The sequence below is a fragment of the Ammospiza caudacuta genome, chromosome 2 (genome assembly GCF_027887145.1).
Source record: "Ammospiza caudacuta isolate bAmmCau1 chromosome 2, bAmmCau1.pri, whole genome shotgun sequence".
Classification (NCBI taxonomy): Eukaryota; Metazoa; Chordata; class Aves; order Passeriformes; family Passerellidae; genus Ammospiza; species Ammospiza caudacuta.
The window spans coordinates 119,886,405-119,898,327 of NC_080594.1; the positions used below are offsets into that span (position 1 = coordinate 119,886,405).

General features: G+C 48.4%; 1 protein-coding gene across 1 annotated transcript in view; it reads right to left on the reverse strand.

The window, feature by feature from the left end:
- Positions 1–6,518: 6,518 nt before the first annotated feature.
- Positions 6,519–11,923, reverse strand: part of LOC131572447 (runt-related transcription factor 1-like) — a 33,148-nt gene continuing 27,743 nt past the window's right edge. The window contains exon 3 of the mRNA XM_058825627.1: positions 6,519–7,643. Coding sequence (XP_058681610.1) covers positions 7,150–7,643 — 494 coding nt within the window. The 3' untranslated portion in view covers positions 6,519–7,149. The remainder of the gene's footprint in view (positions 7,644–11,923) is intronic.

An 11,923-nucleotide genomic window follows, 5' to 3' on the forward strand; every position in this document is an offset into this window, starting at 1 on the left:
ATCATGCCATATGTTGTGCAGGGCCAATATTAGAAGGTATTTTGGCTATATTTACAGATGCCTGGATACAGAGTCTTTAAAAATGAACTTTCAATATATTTTGCTGATTTTGAAAGCTTGGTACACCCATGGTAATGTTTCATTACCACTTTTGTTTCATTATTTATTTAAAGAGAAAAAAGCACAAATCTTTTAAGTAACATGACCTTAAAATCTGTTTTGGTGCTCCTCAAGGAAGCTTCAAACCATCAGCAGTGAAAAAGATCCAATCCAAGAAGGAAAAGATGAAGAAAAATGAGAGCTGTGGATGAATCTGAAATACTGAAATTTAATTGAGAAGCCAGGGATAAAATGCAGTTATTGGACTTGTATAGATGCAAAATCTCATTTCATGGAATCCTGCAATGCTTTGGATTGGGAGGGACCTCAGAGCCCACCCAGTGCCAGCCCTGCCATGGCAGGGACACCTCCCACTGTCCCAGTGTCCAGCCTGGCCTTGGGCACTGCCAGGGATGGGGAATCCACAACCTCTCTGTAAAGTTTCCCTCCTGGTTTGGTGTCCTGTTGGATTTCAGGCCTTTCACCAGCTTAATCCACAGCAGGAAAAATACTATTTTGAGAAAAAAAGAAAGAATTTTAAAAGAATTAAAAGTAAGGAAACCTAATTTTGATGTTGTGAGTGCCACGTGCTCAGCACCCTCCTCCTGATGGCTCCTTTTTCCCCGAGATGTTATTTTTTTTCCTCCCAGATAAAAAAAATGCACCAGGCCCATGTGCATACTTGTCAAACATTTTATTTGTCATTCACACTAATTATAATATTGAATTTACAGAGGAAACTGTGGTACAAAGAAAGAAATAAAGAAGGAAAAGAAAGAAAAGGAAGAAAAGTGTTCATTAGAACTACTGCAGCAGTCCAGCTGCCCTGGGTAGTTGTAATGAATTCTCCTGTGGTGCTGGACACAGCCATCCCTGTGGACAGCAAGAATTTACCCTGGGGTGCTCTCTAGAGATTCCTGGAGTGGGGGAAAAATAAAACCTACTCTATTCTCTTTTCCTATCTGGTTCCAAAAATCAGCAGCCACCCCCTGCCCTCCCTCCCTCCCTCCCTCCCCAGGAAGAAAAGTCCCTGGTAATCAATCCCTCTGAAAAATCCCCAAGCTGATGGTTTCCCCTTCAGGAAAAGTTCAGTGTGAAAGGGAAAATGTTTTGTAAACATGGCCAGAAAATGCTGAATAAATTCCCTTTGGTGCCACTCTGGTGGGGCTGTGTCCCCCCTCAGCCTCACCACCTCACACTGAAATTTTGGTTTTAAAAAGAGCCGGGATTGTCCAACCCCAAATACCACAAATAACCCACAGATTTTTTTTTTTTTTGCACGTTTGTTTCTCCCCTACCACAAAAAAGTGAAGGATGTTGGATAGAGACCATGCTATAACTGTTTACAAAAGTGAATAAAATGTAGTTCCTCTTGAAGCCTAAAAATAACTAATTTGGAAAAGAAATAAGTCTCACTACAGTATTTCAGCAAACACAAAGGTAAGTTCATTAAAAACACAGAAAAAAAAAAACAAAAACCAGAAAAATGCAGAGTAATTACAAGCACTAAATATTTTGGCTAGGAAGCTTTGGAAATCTATTTACAGACATAAATACAAGTAACTGTGGGGATGCAACCCTGGAAGGACAAGGAGAAAAAAGCCCAGTGGTTGGGACTGACCCAGTGAGGAGAACAAAAACCCAACGGGAAATGGAACAAGGCAGGAAAACAGGGCAGAGATTTGCTCTGAGGACAGAAAACGGATCCACTCCTCCCTGAATTTCAGCCACAGCCACAGAAAAGGGCACCCAGGAAGCAGCAGCGAATGTCTGAAGAGCTCAGGAAATTGGGGATGTGTTGGCAAAGGCTGTTTGGAGGAGAGGATTTCTCTCCATTCCCGGTGGAGAATTTGTACAAATCAAACCCTTCCCAGCAGGGATGCTCTCTGCACCCTCTTCTCCCTGCATTACAGCTCCTCTCAATGCCCTGGGAGCCAGCAGGAACTCTTAAATGACTTTAAATGTTGTTGGAGAGGGAAATATTTGTCCTCAGAGCCAGCAAAATTTATGTTGAAGATGTTTGAGCTGTGTCTTGTGAAAGGAGCACCCAAGCTGAGAGTAAGGACAGCCAGGAGCTGAATTTTGGGAGGGTGAGGTACCTAAAGCACTCTGCTTACTGCAGCTCCAGAGCAGAAGCACAAGAATTCTAATTTTCTGATTCCATACAGCACCCAGGATGACAAAATTTTATAAATGTATATATTATAGCCATATAAAAATAGATATTTTTGCACTCTAATTTGGAGATGGGCATGGGGGAAATGTTTTATCCAAATATCTTTTTTTCTGCCTGTTATGTGCTCTTAAAATATAAGAGGAAAGACATGAGAGCATTTTCACAGCCTTGAAAAACTTTCCCATCCTTAGTGATGGCTACAAAACCAAATATTTGAGTAAAGTGTGGTTTCTGCTGAGTGAATACACTGAAACCCACAGTGATTAATTAAACAGATTAATTGCCAGGGATAACGAACTTGGCTTTTCCTTTCCTTTGCAGTGCTGGACATATCCAGAGAGGTTGGACTCCAAAATTTGGTTGCTGGCAATAAAAACATGGGAAACACTGAGAAATTCCAGAAAAGTGTCAGTAAGGACACAGGGAAAAGTGGTGGTGGCCAGTTCTGCATTTCCTCATCCTGTTCACACCAGGGAGAGCCAAATTCTCACCTTTAGCATGAGTGGAGACAAAGGAGAGGCACAGACATAAGAAATGTTTGATTTAGGGTCTCAGAGTTGCCAGCTCCCTGTTCCTGTGAATCCCTGGTTTTTGAGCTTCCAGGGTGGGTGGGTTTCAGTCCTGGGGGCTGAAAGGGCTGGGGCAGAAAGGAGGTTGTGGTGTCCCACAGGCCTGGCAATGTGGTGACCACAACAACCTCACCTTGGTGGCCACAACAACCTCACCTTGGTGGCCACATTGAGCTCACCTTGGTGGCCACATTGAGCTCACCTTGGTGGCCACACTGAGCTCACCCTGGTGACCACATTGAGCTCACCTTGGTGGCCACATTGGGCTCACCTTGGTGGCCACATTGGGCTCACCTTGGTGGCCACATTGAGCTCACCTTGGTGGCCACATTGGGCTCACCTTGGTGGCCACATTGAGCTCACCTTGGTGGCCACATTGAGCTCACCTTGGTGGCCACACTGAGCTCACCTTGGTGGCCACATTGAGCTCACCTTGGTGACCACAACAACCTCACCTTGGTGACCACAACAACCTCACCTTGGTGGCCACATTGGGCTCACCTTGGTGACCACATTGAGCTCACCTTGGTGGCCACATTGAGCTCACCTTGGTGGCCACATTGAGCTCACCTTGGTGGCCACACTGAGCTCACCTTGGTGACCACATTGAGCTCACCTTGGTGACCACAACAACCTCACCTTGGTGGCCACAACAACCTCACCTTGGTGGCCACATTGAGCTCACCTTGGTGACCACATTGAGCTCACCTTGGTGACCACAACAACCTCACCTTGGTGGCCACATTGGGCTCACCTTGGTGACCACATTGGGCTCACCTTGGTGGCCACATTGAGCTCACCTTGGTGACCACATTGAGCTCACCTTGGTGGTCACAACAACCTCACCTTGATGGCCACAACAACCTCACCTTGGTGGCCACATTGAGCTCACCTTGGTGACCACATTGAGCTCACCTTGGTGGCCACATTGGGCTCACCTTGGTGGCCACATTGGGCTCACCTTGGTGGCCACATTGAGCTCACCTTGGTGGCCACAACAACCTCACCTTGGTGGCCACATTGAGCTCACCTTGGTGGCCACATTGGGCTCACCTTGGTGGCCACACTGAGCTCACCTTGGTGGCCACATTGGGCTCACCTTGGTGGCCACACTGAGCTCACCTTGGTGGCCACATTGGGCTCACCTTGGTGGCCACACTGAGCTCACTTCTACCACTGGGCTGAACTCATGGAATCATCAAATCATGGAATGGTTTGGGTTGGAAGGGACCTTAAAGCCACCCAGTGCCACCCCTGCCATGGCAGGAACACCTCCCACTGTCCCAGGTGCTCCAAGCCCCAGTGTCCAACCTGGCCTTGGGCACTGCCAGGGATGGAGAAGCCACAACCTCTCTGGGCACTCTGTGACAGGGCCTCAAAAATTTCACAGGAATTAATTTATTCCACATATCCCATCTAACCCTGCCCTCCTTCATCTTAGTACCATCCCCCTCCTCCTGTCACTCCCTGCTTTTGTTAAAATTCCCTCTCCAGGTCACCTGGCCCTTCCTGGCTCCTCCAAGCTCCTCTCCTCTCCCTCCCTGCTGTGTTTCACTCCCAGCTCTGTGAACTTTGGTGGTCCAGTCACAAGGCAGATGTGAGAGCTGTAATCAATTACCATTTTAATTGAGAGCTGTAAGAAATTAGGGTTTGAATTGCACAGAATGTGCCGAATGGATTCTGCAACAGAGCTACTGCTCAGTGCTGGGGGACTTTTTTTTAGGGTACTGAAGAGGTGAGAGTCCAACTATAGAAATGCTACAGCTGTGGGGGTCTCTGTATTTCTGTATTCAGCAGGGTTTCCAAACTTTCAATATTTATTTCTGATAAAATTTGGATGTTTTCTGTCTTTTTTTCAGAGCAAACTCTGGAAATAGAAAGGATATTTCATTAAAAGCACAAGACCATGTTTTTAACAGAAACATTCTGGGCTTTTGCTGAGATCTCTTGAAACACTCCCTATTTTCTGCACAAAAACAACCTCATGGACAGTGAAAATTCTTCGATTCTTTTCAGTACCAAAGTGCTACTGCATCCAACTCAAACAAAGAAGCAAAATCATATATATATATAAAAAAAGAGAAAACTTGAAAAACAAATGGTTTTAAATAAGTCCAGCTGTTTTGCTGCCTGCAGCCAAGGATCTTTTTAATTTGAATCCTTTTAACTTTTTTTTTTTTTTTTTAACATCAAACACTGATCTGAAGTCCTGCTTTCAAATACTCTCTTGAGTTGACCTGCAATTGTTTCTCTGGTTTGAGAGGTACATTAAATAATAATCAGCTCATTTGGGACTCACACGTGTCAACATCAGCAGTTTGGAGTTCAGGAGTAGTACAAGAGCTGCATTCAGAGCAAACCCTCAATAAAATAGTGCCAAAAACGTTACAGTGACATCTGATATGTTTGTGCTGGGGCGATGGGCGGCCGTGACGGCTCCTGAACCTGCTCCTAGTAAAACCCTTGTAGATTTACTACAGGGCACAACATTGGCTACACCAGCTTTAAATACCCCTGCTCTTCTCCCAGAAGATGCAAATGGGAGGGTTGTCCTGGCCCTGGCTTTTCTGGAGCTTTCCAGGAAGGGACGTGTTTGCCAGCAGAGCGGAACGTGGCTTTCGTGCCGCACAGAAATCCTGGCAGCAAATCTCACCCCGATTCCATCAGAGCCAGGACTTCCCCCTTGCCCTGGGAATCCCAGAACCAGGGAATGCTTTGGCTTGGGAGGGATCTTAAAGCTCATCCACCAAAATTGCCATGGACAGGGACCCCTTCCACTGTCCCAGAGTGCTCCAACCTGGCCTTGGACACTGCCAGGATCCAGGGGCGGCCACGGCTGCTCTGGGAATTCTATTCCAGGGCCTCCCACCCTGCCAGGGAACAATTCCTAATTCCCAGTTCCCATCCAGCCCTGCCCTCTGGCACTGGGAGACATTCCCTGTGTCCTGGCCCTGCAGTGGGCAGGTATTTCATTAGGGAATATTGAATTTGCCTTAGGAAGTATCTATGTCCTGATTCTTGATCCTGAGGGTCACCGCTGGTGACAAAGGAGGAGGAGGGAGAGATGACTCCACCACTTGGAAAGGGACAGAAATTCCCAGGGATTTTGGTGCCTTCCAGCAGGAACTGGACACCTCAATGCCTTCGAGGACCTAAGCTGAGTAAAATGAGAGCAAGGTAATTGTAAACAATATTTTTAGGGAATTCAGAGGTCACTTTTGCCCATCGTTATTCCAGCGTTTTTCAATGTGAGAAATTTGACTTTGGCTGCTACCAAAAAAAGGCAATTGCTGATATTTTTTTTAATATAGGCATATTTAAATAATAATAGTATCAACAAATAAGAAAAATCTAAATATCAGGCATAAATATCAATCAACTCATCAAAGAAATACAGTAGTTGAAAATGACCCAAGGCTGTAGCCATTGTGTTAAAAAAAAAAAGTCCAAGAGATAAAAAGTTAAATTAACTAATTGAAAAAGGGGCTGATTCTTTCAGTTGACAAAGCAAGAAAGAAGCAAGCATGATTAAAACAAAAAAAGAGCAAAATCTTTTTTTTTTTTGCAATTTATAAGGTGCCAAGAGAAATAAAACAAATTAGATGCAAAGCAGGATGAGCTGCATCCTAAAAAAAGAAAACAAAACAAAACCAAAAAACACCAAAAAACCTAAACCCAAAACAAAATAAAACAAACAAAAAAAAAAAAACAGTAATAAAAAACCTCCATATTCTTTGGAATATACAAACAAAACAAAGAAAAGAAAGAATGAAGTCCAACATATAAAACCTCTCATTCACAGCATTGCGAAAACAGAAGCGTTCACAGTTTCCCTCTGGGAATCTTCCTATACGTCCTTACACTTAAGATGTCCCTAAGATGCAGTAAACTCACTAAGATTTATCTTTGTTTTTTGGATTTTTTTTTTAAGGTTTTAAGTCTTAAAAATAGAAGTGAACCAAAATTCTCTTTTAGGGCTGTGGAGACCTTCAAGCCCAGGCACGTTGGGAAGCCACAGGCCTGGAATCAGGCTGGATACCCTTCTATCCACCCTCGCTACCTCTGCACCACCAACTGGGGCCTCCTCCTTCCCAGGAGCTCGTTCTCCTGCCGGGAATCCTTTGCCAGGGCCTGGCAACGAGAGCCACCACCCCTGGGAGCGCTGACTTCCCAAGGGTTTGCTCCTGAAACTCGTGGATGAACGCGGCAGGGCCCGCGGGGAAGTTTCTGGGATCCCTCCGGGCGCCGGGCAACGGGAAGCGCGTGAAGTCCTGACCCTCGAGCTCCTTCCTGACCTCCTCATCCTCAGTAGGGCCTCCACACGGCCTCCTCCAGCCTGGCCGTGCTGGCCATGTTGGTGGGCGAGTTGCTGTGGCTGCCTTCGGCCTCCACCACGTCGCTCTGGTTGGGCAGGCTGGGGTTGAGCAGCGCGGAGCCCGTGGAGGCGTTGGTGCAGGGCGGGTGGATGCGCGGCGGCGAGCGCTCCCCGCCCGAGATCATGGAGAACTGGTAGGAGCCGGCCGAGGTGCCGTAGTACAGGTGGTACGAGGGGGAGCCGGTCTGGAAGGGGCCGCCCTGGGCCTGCGAGGAGCCGGGGTAGGGCGGCGGGAGGTACGTGTGGTACCTGGAGGCCGTGGACATGGCCGACATGCCGATGCCGATGGCGGAGCTGACGGGCGTGGGCGTGTAGGTGAAGGCGCCCGGGTAGTGCATGCGCGGGTCGGAGATGGATGGCAGCGCCGGGAAGGAGCGCTCGATGCCCACCCGGGGGTCGCTGAACGCCGTCAGCTCGGACGCTCCTGGGCAAGGGAACGGAGGGAGAGGAATGTTATGGGATCGCCAGAATGAATGAGGAAAGGAGGAACCTCGGAGATCATCCAGGCCCAGCTGTGCCCTGTGCCCAGCTTGTTGAACTGAGTGCCATGTCCAGGCCTTGGGCACCGCTAGGGATGGGCACTGCCAAGGCCTGAGCACCCTTTCCATAGGCAAATTCCTGCTGCTGTCCAAGCTGGGCCTGCCCTGGCCCAGCCTGAGGCTGTCTGAAGCTACGTCAAGGAAGGTATAGGTTGGATATTAGGAAAAAAATTTCACCGAAAGAATAATAAAGTACTGGAATGCTCTTCCCAGGGAGGTGGTAGAATCACCATCTCTGGATGTGTTTAAAAGACTGAACATGGAACTTGGTGCTGTAGTCTACTTGAGGTGTTTGGGCATAGCTTGGACTGGATGATCTTAGAGGTCTCTTCCAACCTCATTATTCTGTGATTCTGTGTTTCCTCTGCTCCTGTCCCTGTTCCCTGGAGCAGAGCCCGACCCCCCCGGCTGTGCCCTCCTGGCAGGGACTTGTGCAGAGCCACGAGGGCCCCTGAGCCTCCTTTGCTCCAGCCCCAGCCCCTTCCAGCTCCTCAGGGATTCTGCAGCCCCTTCCAGCTCCCTCAACCCCTCCTGGGGCTCCAGCCCCTTCCCAGCTCCTTACAGAATCCCTGGAAGGGCTGGCACAGCCCTGCCAGCCCATGGAGTGCCAGCTGTGCCCCATGGGCACCTTGTCCCCAGCCCAGAGCACTCAGTGCCACCTCCAGGGCACACCTGTAGGGATGGGCACTGCAAAGCTCCCTGGGCAGCCCCTGCCAAGGCCTGAGCTCCCTTTCCATGGGCAAATTGCTCCTGGGGTCCAAGCTGAGCTTCCTCTGGCACAGCTCCTTTCCTCTCACTCTTTCACAGGAGAGTCAAATCCTGCTCTGGTTTCTCTGACATCCATGGAATTATGTCCAGTCCCATCCTCTCTTTCCCTGCCCAGATTAAACAAGAGCAGCAGATCCTCTTTAGGAAGGATCCTCATCGTGACTCAGGTGAATGGAAGGTCTCATCTCCAGAGCTGGCAGCTCTGCCTCGTTAAGATAACAACAATAATTACGGAAAAAAATTATTTCCAGAAGAAAGACAACTTCTCCCAGCAGCCAAGGCGTGGAGTCTGCAGCCGAGGAGCCGTGTGCTGAAGGAAATACTCCTGAGGAGGAGCAGAGGGAAAACAAAGCTCTTGGCGCTCCCCAGATTCCAAGCTGGAGCAGATGGAGTCTGGGATTCTTGGAGCAGACACACTCCAGAGCCAAGCTCTGAAAGCTCAGCAGGACACATCAGCCTGCCTTGAGGAGCCTGAATTTCTCAGAGGAGCTCTGAACTTGCTCTTTGCTTCCTTCAGAATTTACCATCCTTTGTTTTCCCCTGGAAAATTAATGGGAACCCATTTCGTTCCCCTAAACCCCATCACCTTTAGGTCTAACGTGGGCAAACAAAGGATGGAATGGAGCAGCAGGAGCTCTGCAGGAGGCAAGGGGAAGGTGGCATCTGCCAAATTTTAAATGCTGCTTCCACACCTCATTCCTGAGAAACTTCCTAAAACTGTCTGGATACATTGTTCATCAGAGGAGGGTTCCTTCTGCCCTGGCAAAAGGCAGAGTAATGACATTTTATGTCAAGATGGTTCAAATATCTCCCACATTGTTGTTTTTCCTTGGAGACACCAGGTCTTCAGTTGGGAGGGCCTAAAATCCTCCTCAGATTTGCTCTTTGCTCTGCCAAAGAGAAGATTTTTGTCAAGTGTGGGTGACAGAAAAGGTTGTGACGGATTCTCCCAGGAATGCTGAATGACATTTAATGTAAGGAATTAGAACAGGAAAAGAAGGAGGCTGATGTGGGAACAAAACCTTTCCAGGTTTCTTCACAAGGCATGGAGAAACTCTGCCAGCTCCAAGGAAAATCCCTGTGGCCGTGGGCAGAAAAAGCAGCTCTGTGGAGAAGGACCTGGTGGAAAACTAAGGGGAATTCTAAATTTTTTTTTTTAAATTTTTGATTTCTAATTCTGTATAAATAAAGAATGAGAAATTTTACAGGCTTTAAAAAAAAAGAAATGGCTTTTTCTGAAAAGTTTTCTGTGTTTTCAGTCCTCTTTACAATGCACTTATCACCCAGACCTAGCAAATAATTTAGATTTGGTGTGAGGCTTTCAAAGCAAGCTCTACATGACAGCAGCAGAGCAGGCTGGAGCACGTTCAAGTGGTTCCCTCTGATCTCAGGAGAAACCCTGAGTCTTCAAACGAGAGCAAGATGTGGAGTTAAAGGAGGGACTTTTGCAAAAGCTGTATGCAAATTAGAATGATACGGCTCTCACTCATTTCTAGAAAATTCCTGCTGCTGCACACACAGATTGCTTCAAGATGTGCAGGTCAGGGTGGGATTGGGGTGGAATTCACTCCCGTTTTCCTGGTGGCTTCTAAAGCTCTGCAGGATGATTTGATGGACATGGGTGTGACTGTGTTCCCAGGGGTTTTCAGGATGACAGAGAGATGAGAATGTTGACCCCACGATCAGAAGTCTTGATTTATTGTTTTATGATATATATATTACATTATAACTATACTAAAAAGAAATGGGAAGAAAAGTTCTCAGAAGGGTAGCTAAGCTAAGAATAGAATAGAAAGAATGATAACAAAGCAGCTCTCCCTGACTCTGTCCGAGATAGCTCAGTCTTTGATTGGCCATTAATTTTAAACATCCAACATGGACCAATCACAGGTGGACCTGTTGCATTCCACAGCAGCAGATAACAATTGTTTACATTTGTTGCTGAAACTTCTCAGAAAAGATTTTAATGAAAAGAGGTCTGCAACACATGGGAAACAAGAAAATCCAGTGCAACATCTAAAATGTCCAACGCCACCATCCTGCAGCAAATGTCCACCCAAAACCTGCCGTGCTCTGCTCTGGATTTAGGGGGAGGGAAGGAAACAGAGCTGCAAGATCTTGGAGTACCTTGGAATGCCATCCATTCCTTGGCAATCTGAATAGTTTTAATCACTCCCTACACCTTCAAAGTGTTGCTTTTCCTCCTTTTCCTTCTTTTTTGACAGTGCTCTGTTGGGCTCCCAACCCCAGGAGCAACCCTGGGATGGTGGGAAGGGTCCCTGTCCCTGGCAGGGAACGGGATGGGCTTTAAGATTCCTCCCACCCCAAACCCCAAATCCCATTTTGGGATTCAGGTTGGACACCAGATGGAATTTCCTCCTGGAAAGGTGCTCAGGCCTTGGGAAGAGCTGCCCAGGGAGGGGCTGGAGGTGGCACTTGGTGCTCTGGGCTGGGGACAAGGTGGGGACGGGGCACAGCTGGGATTTGATGACCTTTGAGATCTTTCCCAGCCCAGTCTGGGATTGGTTTATCACAACACAGCTCATTTGTGGAAATTCTCTGTTTATTAAAATTCTCCGTTTCTCTGCTCTTCCCACAAATCCCCCAGACCCTCGGAACGAGCTTTGCCAGACAGCCCCTGAAGGGCTGGGGCAGCACCTGGGCCACCAGTTTGTCACCAGGGAAGTGTCCCTTGGCTTGGGGCAGCAGGGATGGGGACAGGGACACCAGTTTGCCACCAGGGAAGGTCCCCTTGGTGTGCAGAACCCAGGCTTGGGGACAGGGCCACCAGTTTGCCAATGGGGAACTGTCCCTTTGTCATGGAAGGCCCCAGGGTGGGGACAGGGTCACAAATTTGCCACCAGGGAAGGTCCCCTTGGTGTGGAGAACCCAGGGGTGGGGACCAGGGCCACCAGTTTTCCACCAGGGAAGGTTCTCTTGGCTTAGGGGCAGCCAGGATGGGGACAGGCCACCCGTTTGCCACTGGGGAACTGTCCCTTTGTCATGGAAAGTGCCAGGGTGGGGACAGGGTCACAAATTTGCCATCAGGAAGGTTCCCTTGGCATGGAGAGCCCAGGGGTGGGGACAAAGCCACAAGTTTGCCACTGGAGAATGTCCCTTTGTCATGGAAGGCACAAGGGTGGAGACAGGGCCACCAGTTTGTCACCAGGGAAGCATTCCCTTGGCTTGGGGGCAGCAGGAGTGGGGACAGGGCCACCAGTTTGTCACCAGGGAAGTGTCCCTTTCTCATGGAGAGCCCAAGGGTTGGGGACAGGGCCAGCAATTTGCCACCAGGGAAGGTCCCCTTGGCATGGAGAGTCCAGGGGTTGGGACAGCAGTTTGTCACCAGGGAAGGTCCCCTTGGCATGGAGAGTCCAGGGGTTGGGACAGCAGATTG